The 19,213-nt window shown below is 48.3% G+C and overlaps 1 protein-coding gene across 1 annotated transcript in view; it reads right to left on the bottom strand.

Moving 5' to 3' along the window:
* ak9 (adenylate kinase 9) overlaps nucleotides 1-19,213 on the bottom strand; it is a 370,082-nt gene that overhangs the window by 123,232 nt on the left and 227,637 nt on the right. The window contains exon 25 of the mRNA XM_078213534.1: nucleotides 3,139-3,206. Coding sequence (XP_078069660.1) covers nucleotides 3,139-3,206 — 68 coding nt within the window. The remainder of the gene's footprint in view (nucleotides 1-3,138; nucleotides 3,207-19,213) is intronic.

Genomic DNA, 19,213 nt, shown 5'->3' with positions numbered 1-19,213 from the left:
TGTCAGGGCTTTGGCTCACAGGGCTTGAGTGAGTGGGAAGCTGAGTGAAAGCTGTCAGGGCTTTGGCTCACAGGGCTTCGGGGGAAAGGGCGAGGCAGGATAAGTTGTTTTTATCCAAACCTATATAGGATAAGGGTAACTATGAATGATAGGCCAGTTCGGTGCTTCCGATGTGTGAGTTCCTGGAAACACCTAGTCTCCCGGAGGTTCACATTTGTGCCAGGTGCGTGGAACTGCAGCTCCTGAGGGACCGCGTCACGGAACTGGAGCTGCAGATTGCTGACCTTGGTCTAGTGAGGGAGAATGAGAGAATAATTGACATGAGTTATAGGGAACTAGTTACACCGGGGCATCGGGAGGAAGACACGTGGGTCACAGTTAGGAGGAGTAAAGGTCAGAAGGGTAACGTACCAGAGAGTACTCCAGTGCCTGTCTCTCATAATAGGAAGGGCTCAGCGACAGGTGTGAGAGAGGAGAGGAGTGAGCAATTAGTGGAGGGGTCACCTGTGGTTGTCCCACTCCAAAACAAGTATCTTGTTTTGGATAGTGTGGAGGAGGATGATTCTCCAGGGGTAAGCCACAGTGACCAGGTCACTGGCACAGAGTCAGGCTCTGTGGCCCAGAAAGGAAAGAGAGGGGTTAGGAGAGCAATAGTGGTGGGGGATGCGTCGGTTAGAGGCACGGACAGGCGTTTCTGTGGGTACGAACGGGACTCCAGGATGGTAGTCTGCCTACCTGGTGCTGGGGTAATGGATGTCTCCAAGCGGATAGGAGGCATCTTAAAAGGGGAAGATAAAGAAACGGATGTCATTGTACACATTGGTGCAAATGACGTAGATAGGAAGAGCAGGGGGATCCTACGAGAGCAATTCAGGGAGTTGGGAAATAGACTAAAAAGTAGGGCCTCCAGGGTGGCCATCTCTGGGCTGTTCCCAATGCCTGGAATGTGCTGCCAGGCAAGGTGGTGGAGGCGGACACACTGGGAACATTTAAGACTTATCTAGACAGCCATATGAACGGAGTGGGAATGGAGGGATACAAAAGAATGGTCTAGTTTGGACCAGGGAGCGGCGCGGGCTTGGAGGGCCGAAGGGCCTGTTCCTGTGCTGTATTGTTCTTTGTTGTTCTAAGAAAGAGCAAGCTGGCTTTACAATATATTCTGCAACAATGTCACCCGGGCCTCTTGATGTGTGCAGGGCTTGCTGACAGTGCTGAGAAGAAGAGAGCCGTACAAATAGGTTACTGCAATGGAAATTCTTGCCAACTGAACTGGGCGGCACAGTGACATACTGGATGGCACTGCTGCCTCACAGTGGCTGTCTGTGTGGAGTTTGCACTTTCTCCCTGTGTCTACATGGGTTTCTTCTGGGTGCTCCGGTATCCTCCCACAGCCCAAATATGTGTAGGTTAAGTTGATTGGTCATGATAAATTGCCCTTAGTGTCAGGGGGATTAGGAGGGCAAATATGTGGGGTTACGGGGATAGGACAGGACCTAGGTGGGATTGTTGTTGGTGCAGGCTCGATGGGCCGAATGGCTTCCTTCTGCACTGTAGATTCTATGATTCGATGAATACCAGTGTGGATAGAGGAGTCCAGACTAAGACCTCCAGACTAATGGTACGGGGTCCAGGAAGACACCATGGTCCTGCAGGGAGCTTGGAGGCACTTAAAGACTACCCTCAGAAGATGATCAAGAAGGTTGACTCCCAGACTCTCGACCTGAGGACTTACCAGCAGCGTCATAAGAGTTTAATGACCTCACACAATGGTCAACATCAATGACTGCAAATTCACATGACATCACTGTGGAAATGCTGGAAAATTTCAGCAGGTCTGACAGCATCTTTCTACACAGACGCTGTCAGACCTGCTGAAATTTTCCAGCAATTTCTGTTTTTGTTTCAGATTTCAGCATCTGGAGTACTTTGCTTCTTTATTTGACATCACACTGGAATGTTTCCCCCTTAATCCATGGTAAAGATAAAGATATGGATATAGGTTATGTACCTATAATTGCTAGAATAAATAGAACTATTTTGTAATAGCCCAAAATGCAATGCATGTAAATAATTTGTATGTGAAAAATATTTTTGTACTAATACAAGCCTATCATAAAGTCGATCAAATGTTATGATAATATCAGGCAGTTGGGTGCTGTATTTATTTAGGTGCAGTGAAAAACCATAAGACCATAAGATGTAGGAGCAAATGTAGGCCATTCAGCCCATCAAGTCTGCTCAACAGATTATTCAATGAGATCATGGCTGATCTGATATGACAATCTTCAACTCCATTTTCCCGTCTTATCCTCATAACTGTTGTTTCACTTGCTAACTAAAAATGTCTATCTCAGCACGGAACATACTTAACAAAAGATCCTCTTGCTTCTCCCCGACAATACCTCAACAAAACAAAAATTAACAAAGAATATGGGGGAGATTCTCCGGCCTCCCAGTTGCACGTTTCCCGGCAGTGGAAGGAGGTGTGCTGTTTGCTGGTGGTGTGATTCTCTGGTCCCGCTGCTGTCAATGGGATTTCCCATTGATGTCACCCCACATGTTTCTAGGGGATCAAAGGATATAAGGTGGGATGAAGCTATTGAGTTGAATGATCAGCCATTATCACAATGAATGGCAGAGTAGGCTTGAAGAGCTGAATGGCCTCCTGCTCCTATTTTCTATGTATTGCACCGCCGTGAAACCCACGGGTGGTAATGTGTTGCTGGCGGGACCAGAGAATCCCACTGACGTGAATGACCGGAGAATTGCAGCCCATATATTTAATTCGGCCTCTCAGCAGATAACCTAGGCATTTTGCTTTGTTGGCCTATGAAGCAATGAAAACTTTACTTGAAAACAATCTGCTGCAGCCATCATAATTTTTCATACAAATGTTCTATCTGATGGATTAATTTTTGCTGCTAATCAAGTGGTTAAACAAATAGCCTACTCATGTAACTCAATGTGCACTTTATTAAGTCCCCAAATAGAAGTTTTATGTATCAAGTTACATATTGAAAAATGTGGTATTAAAATAAATGTACAATTTTAGAATGTACTTACTTTTTCTTCCTCCTCTTCCTCTTCCTCCTCCTCCTCTTCTTCAGCTGCTTCCTCATCTGCTTCTTCTGCCATTGCTTCAGCATCTTCTTCTTCTTCATCGAGGTCTGCTCCAGATAATTCCCAGCCATGGTACTTGAAGGGATCTGCCAGAGTTTGTACACCAGATAAATTTAAAGTTAAAAATGTTTGCATAAAATATCTACATTTCATGTTCAATAGTTGTTGGCCTTTTTCAAAAAAATCCCATAGTTGTGAATGTGATAATATTCCCAGAGTAACAATAAAACTGAATATGTACAATAATGTGGTTTCTGCAGATCTTTTCTGAAAAATGCTAAAGAACTCTAAAGGCTTTTGACTGAAGTTTCACAGCATAGACTTGTTAAAAAAATAGAAGCCCAAGAGATTCAAGGGGTATTGAAGCATGGATAAGAGGCTAGCAGTGAACAAAATGTTTTGCACACTGGAAAAAACTATACAGTGGTGTCCCCCAGGCTTTGGTATAAGGATGTTAAATAAGTAAACTTTATAAACCAGTTGTTAGATCATAGCTGGGGTAATATGTCCAATTCTATTCGGAAGAATCGGTATTCACCTGATGAAGGGGCAGCACTCCGAAAGCTCGTGCTACCAAATAAACCTGTTGGCACGGTAGCACAGTGGTTAGCACTGCTGCTTCACAGCTCCAGGGACCTGGGTTTGATTGCCGGCTTGGGTCACTGTCTGTGTGGAGTTTGCACATTCTCCTCGTGTCTGCGTGGGTTTCCTCCAGGTGCTCCAGTTTCCTCCCACAGTCCAAAGATGTGCGGGTTAGGTTTATTGGCCATGCTAAAAAATTGCCCTTAGTGTCCTGAGATGCATAGGTTAGAGGGATTAGTTGAGTCAATATGTAGGGATATGGGAGTAGGGCCTGGGTGGGATTGTGGTCGGTGCAGACTCGATGAACCAAATGGCCTCTTTCTGTACTGTAGGGTTTCTATGATTTCTATGACTTTAACCTGGTGTTGTGAGACTACTTACTGTGCCTACCCCAGTCTAACGCCAGCAACTCCACATCATATTAGGAAGAATGTCATGGCCTTGGAGGAAATGGGCCGGTGGGCATGAGTTGGCATAGGCAAAGATGTGCAGCTTAGGTGCATTGGCCATGCTAAATTGCCCTTGGGATACGTCGGCTAGAGGGATTCGCGGGGTAAATATGTGGGGTTACGGGGATGGGGCCTCGGTGGGATTGTTGCTGGTGCAGACTTGATGGGTCAAATGGCCTCCTTTTGCACTGTAAGGTTTCTATGATTCTATGAGATTTACTAGAATAGGACCATTGATGAGGAAATCTACTTAAGAGAAAAAAACAAAGGCTATAAGAAACAATGAAGGGAATTAGATTAATTAGATAGCTTTCAAGAGTTGGCTGAGACCCCGTCAGTGGCCTGCTTCTGTACTGTAGTATTTCATGATGCTCAGATAAGAATGAGTTAAGATTAAAAGTTATAGAGATTGATGTTGAATAATGGAGGAGTCCTGAATATTTAGATAATTACAAAATTGTATAAATAAGCAGATAAGAAATTTATGCGATCAATCACTCATGGCTGTGCTGTTATCTTATTCAAACAATGGCCCAAATTTTTCTCCTGTGTTGGGTGCACAAAGGCATGACCCAGACTTTTAAAAACAGCCAACCATCGGTTGTTTTTTGTTCCGGGGATTTGCATTGGAAGTCTGGCCTGCCATCCCCAGAGCGAGTGCAGAGATGGGCCGGTTGGAAGGCTTGACCCTGTGGTTCATCACTGTGAGTGGAATTGAATAAAAATTTAATTTACAAAAAACAGCCCTTCAGCCATCATCCCCCCCAAACTCCCTGTGCCCCATCCCTGCCAATCTATGTCAGAAGGAGGTGCTGGAAGTCTTAAAGCGCATCAAGGTAGATAAATCCCCGGGACCTGATGAAGTGTATCCCAGGACATTGTGGGAGGCTGGGGAGGAAATTTGGGGTCCCCTAGCCGAGATATTTGAATCATCGATAGTCACGGGTGAGGTGCCTGAAGATTGGAGAGTGGCAAATGTTGTGCCTTTGTTTAAAAAGGGCTGCAGGGAAAAGCCTGGGAACTACAGGCCAGTGAGCCTCACATCTGTGGTGGGTAAATTGTTGGAAGGTACTTTGAGAGACAGGATCTATAGGCAGTTAGAGACGCAAGTACTGATTAGGGACAGTCAGCATGGCTTTGTGAGTGAAAAATCATGTCTCACAAATTTGATTGAGTTTTTTGAAGGGGTAACCAAGAAGGTAGATGAGGGCAGTGAAGTTGATGTTGTCTACATGGACTTTAGCAAGGCCTTTGACAAGGTACCGCATGGTAGGTTGTTGCATAAGGTTAAATTTCACGGGATTCAGGGTGAGGTATCTAAATGAATACAAAATTGGCTTCTTGACAGAAGCCAGAGGGTGGTTGTAGAGAATTGTTTTTCAAACTGGAGACCTGTGACCAGTGGTGTACCTCAGGGATCAGTGCTGGGTCCACTGTTATTTGAAATTTATATTAATGATTTGGATGAGAATATAGGAGGCATGGTTAGTAAGTTTGCAGATGACACCAAGATTGGTGGCATAGTGGACAGTGAAGAAAGTTATCTCCAATTGCAACAGGATCTTAATCAATTGGGCCAGTGGGTTGACGAATGGCAGATGGAGTTTAATTTAGACAAATGCGAGATGATGCATTTTGGTAGATTGAACCAGGGCAGGACTTACTCAGTTAATGGTAGGGCATTGGGGAGAGTTACAGAACAAAGAGATCTAGGGATATATGTTCATAGCTCCTTGAAAGTGGAGTCACAGGTGGACAGAGTGGTGAAGAAGGCATTCGGCATGCTTGGTTTCATTGGTCAGAACATTGAATACAGGAGTTGGAATGTCTTGTTGAAGTTGTACAAGACATTGGTAAGGCCACACTTGGAATACTGTGTGCAATTCTGGTCACCCTATTATAGAAAGAATATTATTAAACTAGAAAGAGTGCAGAAAAGATTTACTAGGATGCTACCAGGACTTGATAGATTGAGTTATAAGGAGAGGCTGGATAGACTGGGACTTTTTTCTCTAGAGCGTAGGAGGCTGAGGGGTGATCTTATCGAGGTCTATAAAATAATGAGGGGCATAGATCAGCTAGATTGTCAATATCTTTTCCTAAAGGTAGGGGAGTCTAAAACTAGAGGGCATAGGTTTAAGGTGAGAGAGGAGAGATACAAAAGTGTCCAGAGGGGCAATTTTTTCACACAGAGGGTGGTGAGTGTCTGGAACAAGCTGCCAGAGGTAGTAGTAGAGGCGGGTAAAATTTTGTCTTCTAAAAAGCATTTAGATAGTTACAAGGGTACAATGGGTATAGAGGGATATGGGCCAAATGCAGGCAATTGGGATTAGCTTAGGGGTTTAAAAAATAAAGGGTGGCATGGACAAGTTGGGCCGAAGGGCCTGTTTCCATGCTCTAAACCTCTATGACTCTATGGCCTCATGCTCCCATTCAGTTCCCATGCCCCCATGACACCTCATGCTTCCCACCCACCCCTATAGCCCTTCAAATCTCAATGCCATCTCATGCCCCCGACCCAATCCATGGCCCTTTATGCATCTATACCAACTCATGCCCCTCGGCCCATTATAGTCCCTACACCACCTTAGAAGGGGCTGATGCCAGGGCCTTCCGCCCAGGAGATTATGGCAATCTCCAGCCCTCCTGAATCCCCCCTTCCTGACACTGGTGTATTTCCCGAGCAGCGTGATGAGCAGGGTGGCATGGCTACATCCGTGACACTTGAAGGTTGGCTGGGGCCCTTCAGGTCCCAGCCTCCCAGGGAACGCCTGCCAAGAGCATCAAAGGCCATGGTGCGCGGAACACAGCTGACCCCCTGCACCTCTGTTGTGCATCCAAGGGGACACCTTGATGCAGCGGTAGACCATGTAAGATTAAGAAGTTCTAGGATCACCAAGAGAGCATTGGTGAATGCAGTCACTAGTTAGGGTTCTGTTAATTGTAACTTAGAAAATCACTAATAAATTTTATTGCATCCCACAGCTGTGACTAATCTGTCTGTGATTTGTTTCCCACAGGGATGATGGTACCCCGACCATCTGCATTGAGTTGCAGGGAAGAGGGGAGAGAGAAACAGTTGGTAAGGTTTTCCATCCTGGACCCCTCACTCGCTCCCAATGAGTCTGGACTCTGGCAACCTGACAACAGACCCGGCACCATGCACTGCCACAATGGACTGCCTACCCTTGTCACATCCTCACCATGGTAGGCACGGAGAGCATATGGGTGGCTGTGACAGGGTCCCCATTTGGAGCTCCTGAGGCATAGACATGAGTGCGCCCACCTGGACGTCTGTTGCAGGGGCTTCTAAGAATGACTTGCAGTTCAGACAGATGGTGGAGAAGCACACTTGTGACTATCATGAGATGGGTGCCCATCAAAGGAGGCACTGCAGAGTCCATGCAGTATGCAGAGCTGTGTTAACAGCTGCCAAGCTCCCTTGACTGAAACAACAGTTGCCAGACCTGCTGCTGATTACTGTTAGAGGGACCTAGGATGAAATGTCTGTGATACATCACAGAGCCTGTCCAGCAGACAGATGGCAGGGTAACCAGAGCGACATCAGTGGGTTTGGGAATTAACCTCATCAGCAACCCCTCAAGGGTTGCTCAGGGGCCAAGGGGAATGTGCAAAACACAAGTCCCAAGGCAGCGCCAACCCCTGATCTGAGGATCCCCACACCGGCACGAGTCCCCCACAAAACCCTTCACCCTTGCAATCCCCCCACTCTAGTCAGCACCATGGCAGCACCTGAGACACTGCCCCCACACACCCCGGCATTGTTGCTCAGTGGTACTCACCTCCTTGCTGCCCCTCGCTACTGCTCTGCCTGAACTACACTTTTATAGAGCAGAAGTGATGTCACGATGGTGAGGTAGGGAGATTCCGGGAGGGGGGACGCTCGCATACCGATCTCATTAAAGATATTGAAATCCATTCAAAGTCATGCTAATATGTTCTCACCATGAAAAAGGGGCTGGGAAGATACTGAACCGTTTGGCACGGGCATGAAACTGATATTTAGCATCGCGCGCAATCTTCCCAGCTCACCACACTAATCGACAGGCAGGACGAGGTGTCATTTTACATCTCATTTATATACAAAATAGGAACAGCAGTAGGCCATTTGTTCCTTAGGCCTGTTTCATCATGAAATAAGATCATAACTGATCTTTGGCTTCAACTTCATCTTTCTACTAAATCCTCATATCTCTTGATTTCACTGGAGTCGAAAAATTCTCAACTTTGAATATGCTCAAAACTCAGGATCAATACCCCTCTGGGGCAGAAAATGCCAAAGGTTCACACCTCTCTGAGGGAAGTAATTCCTCTTCATCTCAGTATGAGAAAATTAAACTCCTTAGTCTGACTCAATGCCCCCGATCTAGAAACTCCAACCAGGAGAAAGAAGCTCTCAATGCTCACTCTGTCAAGTTTGCTCAGAATCTAACATGTTATCTGACAGCAACGTTGGGCCAAACATCTTCCATGCTGATGGCTGCTGCTGCCCTCCACAGGGATCCAAACTGTGTGTGCACAAAGAACAAACAAAGAACAAAGAACAGTACAGCACAGGAAACAGGCCCTTCGGCCCTCCAAGCCCGTGCCGCTCCTTGGTCCAACTAGACCAATCGTTTGTATCCCTCCATTCCCAGGCTGCTCATGTGACTATCCAGGTAAGTCTTAAACGATGTCAGCGTGCCTGCCTCCACCACCCTACTTGGCAGCACATTCCAGGCCCCCACCACCATCTGTGTAAAAAAACATCCCTCTGATATCTGAGTTATACTTCGCCCCTCTCACCTTGAGCCCGTGACCCCTCGTGAACGTCACTTCTGATCTGGGAAAAAGCTTCCCACCGTTCACCCTATCTATCCCCTTCATAATCTTGTACACCTCTATTAGATCTCCCCTCATTCTCCGTCTTTCCAGGGAGAACAACCCCAGTTTACCCAATCTTTCCTCATAGCTAAGACCCTCCATACCAGGCAACATCCTGGTAAACCTTCTCTGCACTCTCTCTAATGCCTCCACGTCCTTCTGGTAGTGCGGCGACCAGAACTGGACGCAGTACTCCAAATGTGGCCTAACCAGCGTTCTATACAGCTGCATCATCAGACTCCAGCTTTTATACTCTATACCCCGTCCTATAAAGGCAAGCATACCATATGCCTTCTTCACCACCTTCTCCACCTGTGTTGCCACCTTCAAGGATTTGTGGACTTGCACACCTGTGTTTCTGTGTTTCTATACTCCTGTGTTTCTATACTCCTGATGGCTCTGCCATTTATTGTATAACTCCTCCCTACATTATTTCTTCCAAAATCCATCACTTCGCATTTATCCGGATTAAACTCCATCTGCCACCTCTCCGCCCAATTTTCCAGCCTATCTATATCCTGCTGTATTGCCCGACAATGCTCTTCGCTATCCGCAAGTCCAGCCATCTTCGTGTCATCCACAAACTTGCTGATTGCACCAGTTACACCTTCTTCCAAATCATTTATATATATCACAAATAGCAGAGGTCCCAGTACAGAGCCCTGCGGAACACCACTGGTCACAGACCTCCAGCCGGAAAAAGACCCTTCGACCACTACCCTCTGTCTCCTATGGCCAAGCCAGTTCTCCACCCATCTAGCCACTTCTCCTTGTATCCCATGAGCCTTAACCTTCTTAACCAACCTGCCATGTGGGACTTTGTCAAATGCCTTACTGAAATCCATATAGACGACATCCACGGCCCTTCCTTCATCAACCGTTTTTGTCACTTCCTCAAAAAGCTCCACCAAATTTGTAAGGCACGACCTCCCTCTTACAAAACCATGCTGTCTGTCACTAATGAGATTGTTCCTTTCTAAATGCACATACATCCTGTCTCTAAGAATCCGCTCCAACAACTTCCCTACCACGGACGTCAAGCTCACCGGCCTATAATTTCCTGGGTTATCCCTGCTACCCTTCTTAAACAACGGGACCACAGCCAGCCTTCTGTTCTAAAGGCAGTCTGTCTCTCCTAAAGTCACAGGAGGTTTCTGCCAACTACTACTGCTGCAACTGGAAATAAGGAAAATAGAATATCAGGGCGGAAAGATAGCTTCAGGGTCATGGATGTTGAGCTGGAGCCCTTAGCAGTGGAGGTGGACAGGAGAAGAAAATCACTGGGTCTACAAAGGGCCAAAGGACCTCAACAGCTATCCTTAGAAGAAGTTGACCAGCAGTTGATTTCCAACAACTGGTCAGGTTGACCTGGTAGTTCCAAAACAAGTTTAAGGACTTCATATAGGGCCTGTGAGTGCATCTTCGCATGACATTTACTGCTGTTCCACCAACCTCTCAAGTTGTTCAATTCACCACATGCAATCATCATGATTGTTTTAAATTCCTCTGTCCCTTTTATCTCTTGATTTTCTACTATTCTGGGAATGCTTTTTGCATTTTCTCCATCAAAATACTTGTTCAAAGTGTCCTCAATTACTTGGTTTCCATTATTAATTCTCTCCATGTCTGCGTGGGTTTCCTCCGGGTGCTCCGGTTTCCTCCCACAGTCTGAAAGACGTGCTGGTTAGGTTCATTGACCCAAACAGGTGCTGGAGTGTAGCAACCAGGGGAATTTCACAGTAACTTCATTGCAGTGTTAATGTAAGCCTTACCTGTGACTAATAAATAAACTTTAAAAAACTTTATCTTTAAACTAACCTTTTCATTCCACGTTCGACAATTTTGTCTTTGCCTTTATTTAGGTTTAAGACACTAGGTTCAGATCCAAGTATTTCACCCTCAAACTGAATGTGCAATTCTGTCATGGTATGATTACTTTGCCTAGAGGAACCTATACGAAGGTACCATTAATTAATCCTGTCTCATTACACATTGTAAGAAGTCTCACAACACCAGGTTAAAGTCCAACAGGTTTATTTGGTAGCAAAAGCCACTAGCTTTCGAAGTGCTGCTTCTTCATCAGGTGAGTGGGATTTCAGTTCACAAACAGGGAATATAAAGACACAAACTCAATTTACAAAATAATGGTTGGAATGCGAGTCTTTACAGGTAATCAAGTCTTAAAGGTACAGACAATGTGAGTGGAGAGAGGGTTAAGCACAGGTTATAGAGATGTGTATTGTCTCCAGCCAGGACAGTTAGTGAGATTTTGCAAGCCCAGGCAAGTAATGGGGGTTACAGATAGTGTGACATGAACCCAAGATCCCGGTTGAGGCCGTCCTCATGTGTGTGGAACTTAGCTATCAGTCTCTGCTCAGCGATTCTGCGCTGTCGTGTATTGTGAAGGCCACCTTGGAGAACGCTTACCTGAAGATCAGAGGCCGAATGCCCGTGACCGCTGAAGTGTTCCCCAACAGGAAGAGAACACTCTTGCCTGGGGATTGCCAAGCGGAGTTCATTCATCCATTGTCGTAGCGTCTGCATCGTCTCCCCAATGTACCATGCCTCGGGACGTCCTTTCCTGCCCAGCCTTCAGGAGAACAGTGACCACGACACCACACAACCCTGCCACAGCAACCTCTGCAAGACATGCCGGATCATCGACACGGATGTCATCATCTCACGTGAGAACACCATCCACCAGGTACACGGTACATACTCTTGCAACTCGGCCAACATTGTCTACCTGAAATGCTGTGGACATGCCGTGCGGAGATTACCTGAAATGCTGCAGGAAAGGATGTCCCGAGCCATGGTACATTGGGGAGACCATGCAGACGCTATGACAATGGATGAATGAACACCACTCGACAATCACCAGGCAAGAGTGTTCTCTTCCTGTTGGGGAACACTTCAGCGGTCACGGGCATTCGGCCGCTGAACTTCAGGTAAGCGTTCTCCAAGGCGGCCTTCACAACACATGACAGCGCAGAATCGCTGAGCAGAGACTGATAGCCAAGTTCCACACACATGAGGATGGCCTCAATTGGGTTCATGTCACACTATCTGTAACCCCCACGACTTGCCTGGGCTTGCAAAGTCTCACTAACTGTCCTGGCTGGAGACAATACACATCTCTTTAACGCGTGCTTAACCCTCTCTCCACTCACATTGTCTGTACCTTTAAGGCTTGATTACCTGTAAAGACTCGCATTCCAACCATTATTTTGTAAATTGAGTTTGTGTCTTTATATGCCCTGTTTGTGAACTGAAATCCCACTCACCTGATGAAGAAACAGCGCTTCGAAAGCGTGTGGCTTTTGTTACCAAATAAACCTGTTGGACTTTAACCTGGTGTGGTGAGACTTCTTACTGTGTTTACCCCAGTCCAACGCCGGCATCTCCACATCATTACACATTAACAGGGCTAAAATAAATAGCATGTTCCCTGGTAGGTTCCAGAATTTGTTATTCTAAGTAACTGTTCCAAATACACTCTTTAAAGAGAGCCTATATGCACCGAAACTGAATAGATGCCCCCCCTCCCACCCCATGTACACATCAGGACCGCCCCTTCCTCCCTCCTTACCCCCCCATGCCCTTACCACAGCACAAGTGACAAAGCTTTCCTCCCCCTCTAATGCCAATCTTTGGCACTTCCCCCGCTTTGTAGGCATCAGGGTAACTGTGGTGAACCATCGTTGGTTACCACTGTGGGGTTATTCCAATGTTACTGTTGGGTTAGGGTGTTGCCATTGTGGGGGTTGTTATAATGTTGTTGGGTTAGGGTGTTTACCTGTGGTAGATGTTGTTATGGCACATCCCGGTCGGGCCCCGCCTCCTGGGGAGAGGTATAAGACCCTCTGCTCAGGCGGGACCCCTCCAGTCTGAATTGGTGTACTCGTGTTAGTTAGTTCCATTGTTTGCTAATAAAAGCCTTCAATAGCTGAAGCCTTGTACCTCGTGCTTGATTGTCGCGCATCAATTTTATTAGCAAACTTAAAACTCTCGACAGTAAAGAGAGTATGGAACAAATGCTAAAACCAGAGCGTCTGACGTTGGACCCACGTGCGGTCGGTGCCTCTAACACCTTTGACCACTGGTTGAAGTGTTTCGAGGACTACCTAGCAGCCTCTGCAGCTGTCACTACGGACGACGACAAACTCCAGGTCCTCCACGCGAGGGTAAGCGACACGGTCTATCTTGCGATTCGTGCGGCCACCACTTACCCGAGGGCCATCGAGCTCTTGAAGAAACGATACACGAGACCACCCAACGAGATCCACGCTCGTTACCTCCTCGCTACACGACGTCGGCAGTCGGGCGAAACCATGGAGGACTACGCCAATGAGCTCTTGCAGCTTGCCAGGGGCTGCGACTGCAAAGATGTGTCGGCTGAGCAATATATGTACGACCTCGCCCGAGATGCGTTCGTAGCAGGGGTAGGGTCCTCGTACATCCGGCTTAAGCTATTAGAGAAAGGGAACCTCAACTTGACCCAAGCGATGGAGATGGCTGAGATGCTGGAGGCAGCGTCGAAAAGCTTGGCTCTGTACCCCGAAGACCACGCGGAGACAACGTGGCAGGAGCAAGCACAAATCCCTCCTCCCCCCACGGGCACGCGCTCCCATATCGATCCGACGACGGCGGCAGCTCCAGGCGGCCAGCGATGCTATTTTTGCGGCGGAGCCAAGCATCCACGGCAACAGTGTCCAGCAAAAACGGCGATCTGCAGTCAGTGCGGTAAAAAGGGGCACTATGCTAAAGTTTGCAGGTCGAAGCCCAAGAACGGCAGTGCAGCCTGTGACCCTCCAGAGTGGAGACAATCTCCTTCGACGTCGCAGTACCCGCGAGGCCCGACCACGTGCGAATCCAGGACGGCGCCATCGTGGCTGACGGAGGAGGAGGAAGACCACCAGGAGTCGCTACGCTTGGCGCCCTCACCCACGTGCGATTCATGGGGGCGGCCATCATGGTCGACGACGACCAGGAGCGACCAGCAGGGGTCCTCAGTATCAACCTCGGCTGCATGCAGTGACGCCCTGGGGCCAACGGTGGCGTTGATCTCTCTGGACCAGACGAAGCATCACAGACTTGACTGTTCCATGATGAACATCAAGGTAAATGGTCGTACTGTGTATTGTCTGTTTGACAGTGGGAGCACCGAGAGTTTTATTCACCCTGACACTGCAAAAAGGTGTGGACTCCGGGTTCTACCTGCCAAACAGACAATTTCTATGGCATCACGGTCCCGGTCTGTACCGATCCAAGGACGTTGTATGGTAACCTTAGAGGTGCGGGGCACAATTTACGAGCGATACAGGCTCCTTGTGTTACCGCACCTTTGTGCGCCAATTCTCCTCGGACTAAACTTTTATGGTCCACATGAAGAGTGTGATCCTACAGTACGGTGGGCCACTCCCTTCACTGGCAGTAGGGAATCAGCCGCAGCCTCCAAATTGCCCAAAGCGCCCCGCATGCAATCTTTCCACACTAAAGATCACCACACCTTCTTTATTTAAGAATCTGGTACCAGGCTGCAAGCCCATCGCTACTAAAAGTAGGCGTTACAGCGCTGAAGACCGGATCTTCATTAGATCTGAGGTTCAGCGGCTCCTCAAAGAAGGGATCATACAGGCCAGTGCTAGTCCGTGGAGAGCGCAGGTCGTGGTGGTTAAAAGCGGGAACAAACCTCGGATGGTCATCGACTACAGTCAGACCATTAACCGTTATACGCAGCTGGATGCGTATCCTCTCCCGCGCATATCTGATATGGTCAATCAGATTGCGCAGTACCGGGTGTTCTCCACCATAGACCTTAAGTCCGCCTACCATCAACTCCCCATCCGCCCAGAGGACCGACAATACACGGCTTTTGAGGTGGATGGTCGTCTATACCAGTTTCTTAGGGTTCCATTTGGTGTCACCAATGGGGTCTCGGTCTTCCAGCGTGCTATGGACCGAATGGTGGACCAGAACGGGTTGCGGGCTACCTTCCCGTACCTGGATAACGTCACCATCTGCGGCCATGACCAGCAGGACCATGACCCGAATCTCCAGAACTTTCTGCGCACTGCATCTCGCCTGAATCTGACCTATAACAGGGAGAAGTGCGTATTCCGTACGCGCAGGTTAGCTATCCTTGGATACGTGGTGGAAAACGGGGTCATCGGCCCTGATCCAGACCGTATGCGCCCCCTTACTGAACTTCCCTTGCCCGCTAGCACAAAAGCACTGAAGAGATGCCTCGGCTTCTTTTCGTATTATGCGCAGTGGGTCCCCAACTACGCGGACAAAGCCCGTCCGCTCATCAAGTCCACGACCTTCCCACTCACGCCGGAGGCCCAATTGGCCTTCAAGGCTTTGAAAAGCGACATTGCGAAAGCCACGATGCACGCGGTGGATGAATCCATCCCTTTTCAGGTGGAAAGTGATGCATCGGATTTCGCCCTGGCCGCCACACTAAACCAGGCAGGCAGGCCCGTCGCGTTTTTTTCCCGCACCCTTCAAGGTCCCGAAATTCGGCACTCAGCGGTGGAGAAGGAGGCTCAGGCCATTGTGGAGGCCATCAGACACTGGCGCCATTACCTGGCGGGGAAGCGGTTCACCCTGATCACGGATCAACGATCCGTGGCGTTTATGTTCAGTAATACGCAGAGGGGCAAGATCAAGAATGATAAGATCTTGCGGTGGAGAATTGAGCTCTCCACCTATAATTACGATATTATGTATCGTCCAGGGAAGCTCAATGAGCCCTCGGATGCCCTCTCGCGCGGAACATGCGCCATCATGCAGGAGGACCGCTTGAAGGCCCTCCACAGTGACCTGTGCCATCCTGGAGTCACCCGACTCTACCACTTCGTAAAAGCCCGCAACCTGCCCTACTCGGTGGAGGATGTCAGGTCAGTAACAAGAAGCTGTCGGATTTGCGCGGAATGCAAACCGCACTTTTATCGACCGGACCGGGCACAATTGGTCAAGGCCACTCGCCCCTTCGAGAGGCTGAGTGTGGATTTTAAGGGCCCCCTTCCCTCAACGGACCGGAATGTCTATTTTCTCAATATCATAGATGAATACTCCCGGTTCCCGTTTGTTGTCCCCTGTGCGGACACGTCGACTGCCACAGTGATTAAGGCATTCAGTGATCTTTTTACCCTGTTCGGGTACCCCTGCTACATACATAGCGACAGGGGCTCGTCGTTCATGAGTAACGACTTGAGGCAATTCCTGCTCTCATACGGGATTGCCTCTAGTAGAACCACGAGCTACAACCCTAGGGGTAACGGACAGGTGGAGAGGGAGAATGCTACAGTCTGGAAGGCTGTCCTACTGGCGCTGAAATCCAGGGGCCTTCCAGTCTCCTGTTGGCAGGAGGTCCTTCCAAATGCGCTTCATTCCATTCGCTCCCTCCTGTGTACGGCAACCAATGCTACTCCCCACGAGAGGATGTTCTCATTCCCTCGGAAGTCGTCCTCGGGGATCTCCTTACCAGCCTGGTTGACGTACCCAGGACCTGTCCTTCTGCGGCGACATGTGAGGGCCCGCAAGTCCGACCCCTTGGTCGAACCGGTCCAACTCCTCCACGCCAACCCTCAGTATGCCTATGTGGCATATCCTGACGGGCGAGAGGACACAGTCTCGATTCGAGACCTGGCGCCCGCAGGGGACGTAGCAACTCCTGTCGCTCCTATACCCCCCGTCACGAACCCCTTTTCACTTCTTTCTTCCCCAGACGTGGCGCGGTCAGCACCAGGACCAGTGCATAACAGTTATACTCCCATGTACAGCTTGCCTGAGACTTGGAGATCGGCGCCACCACAGAAGGTTCCAGGATCCCCTGCACCATCGCCTCACCAGGGTCAACCGGCCCGGGAGTCCTCGAGGGGACAGCCGGACGCTGTTTTGGAGAGAACGCCACCGCAAGCACCTGCTCCGGTGTCGCAACCGGTGTTGAGGAGATCACAGCGACGGTGCGGTCCTCCAGACCGTCTGGACTTGTGAATTTTTGTATATATGTGACCTGTTTTCGCACCCCGCTGGCCTTTGTTTTTAAAGGAGGGGTGAATGTGGTGAACCATCGTTGCTTACCACTGTGGGGTTATTCCAATGTTACTGTTGGGTTAGGGTGTTGCCATTGTGGGGGTTGTTATAATGTTGTTGGGTTAGGGTGTTTACCTGTGGTAGATGTTGTTATGGCACATCCCGGTCGGGCCCCGCCTCCTGGGGAGAGGTATAAGACCCTCTGCTCAGGCGGGACCCCTCCAGTCTGAATTGGTGTACTCGTGTTAGTTAGTTCCATTGTTTGCTAATAAAAGCCTTCAATAGCTGAAGCCTTGTACCTCGTGCTTGATTGTCGCGCATCAGTAACCCACTCTCACCCCGCACCCTTGCAGGCATCAGGGTGACCGTGTCCCCACCAGTCACTACCATCAGTCTCGGGGGCACTCTCCCCCCTCACACATCAATCGTCTCCAATACACGTAAGGGAACCCCTCCTATAGGGTTACTCAGAGGGTCCATCACTGGCTGCGCCAACCTGACAGTGCCAACCTGTACCAAGGAGCAGTGCCAGGTGGCAGTGCCAAAGCACTGCTTGGGCATGTCCCTCTCTCTCTGGGAGCTATACTTACCTTTGTGAACCCTGGGAAATCCCCTTGACCGAATCAAGTTTTTAAATAGCTGATCTAAATCTCACCAATGTGAAGTCAAAGCGGCAAGGTTTCAATAGTCAGTGAGGAGGGGAACCATGTGGCTGGGGAGCTGGCTAATGACATTGAAATGCATTCAAAATCATTAAAATAAGGTTCTTGTCCCTTGTGATGTCACCAGCGAGAGGCATAGAAAATCAGGAAACATGATCTCACCTGGCGAGAATTGTGCTTTTCAATTCCGTCGCATTTTCTGCCCACGTAGCATTCCCACGCACCATTACGACAGGCTCAAAATCACCCTGCTGAAACTCATCCTCAAAACTATATTTGCAAATTTGACGTGTCAATTAAATTCTATTTATTCTTTCATGGGAAATAAGTGACACTGGCAAGGCTAGCATTTGTTGCCTATTCCTAATTGTCCATGAACTGAGTGGCCCACTCAGCTATTTCAGAGAACTACATTGCTGTGAATTTAGTGGGGAAGGTGGTCGCACAACGGCATTTTCACTGGACTGGTAATTTAGAGACCCAGTGTAATGCTCTGGGGACCCAGGTTCAAATCCCACCAAAGCAGATGGTGAAATTTGAATTCAATGAAAATCTACCACACTGGTCTAGCCTACATGTGGCTCCAGATTCATTGCAATGTGGTGCACTCTTAAATGGCTTAGCAAGCCATTTGCCTGGTGCTAATCAGATTTTTACCCTAGCTTGCTACCTTCCCAGGTCGTCATGCTGATCAACCGGCGTGGCGAACATATCCTATTATTTTGTATTTCTGATTTTTAATTTAGCCCCTAGCTATTCATACCCTTAGCAGAACTATTTCCTCAGTTCTACCTATGTTCTATCCCTACCACCCTGAATTCCTTTCCTGCTCCAAAGACATGTCCCTAGCCCTGGCAGCAGACAGGCATCCCAATCTTGGGACTCATGCTCTTGGCTGCAGAGCAAAGTATCTATCCTCCTAATTATACTGTTCTTACATTCCCTTTCACTCTCTTCACTTTAATGACCCCCTGTACCAGGGTGTCATGGTCAATTTTCTCATCCTACCATCTGTGCCCTCATCCACATAGGATACGAGAAACTTGAACCTGTTGGGCAAGTAGGGCAGTGGCTCCTTCAGTGCTACCTCCTGGATCCCCATACTCATAGTCACACCTTCCTGCCCCTTACCATGGACTAAACCTGATATACCTAACTGAAGGGGAGTGATTACCTCCTGCAACAGGAAAAGCAGTGGACAGGCAATGGCAGGCATTTAAAGGACGAATAGGTGAACTCCAGAAGTTGTTTATTCCTGTTTGGCGCAAGAGTGGTAAGTGGCTTACAAAGGAAATTAGAGATAGTATCAGATTCAAGGAAGAAGCGTACAATTTGGCAAGAAAAAGCAATAGGCCTGAGGATAGGGAGCAGTTTAAAATTCAGCAAAGGAGAACTAAGGGATTGATTAAGAAGGGAAGAATAAAGTATGAAAATAAGCTAGCGGGGAACATAAAAACTGACTGTAAAAGTTTCTAC

This window comes from Mustelus asterias, chromosome 5, assembly GCF_964213995.1.
Source record: "Mustelus asterias chromosome 5, sMusAst1.hap1.1, whole genome shotgun sequence".
Lineage (NCBI taxonomy): Eukaryota > Metazoa > Chordata > Chondrichthyes > Carcharhiniformes > Triakidae > Mustelus > Mustelus asterias.
Note: the sequence above shows the minus strand (reverse complement) of the source record. Positions and strands in the feature narration are given on the sequence as shown.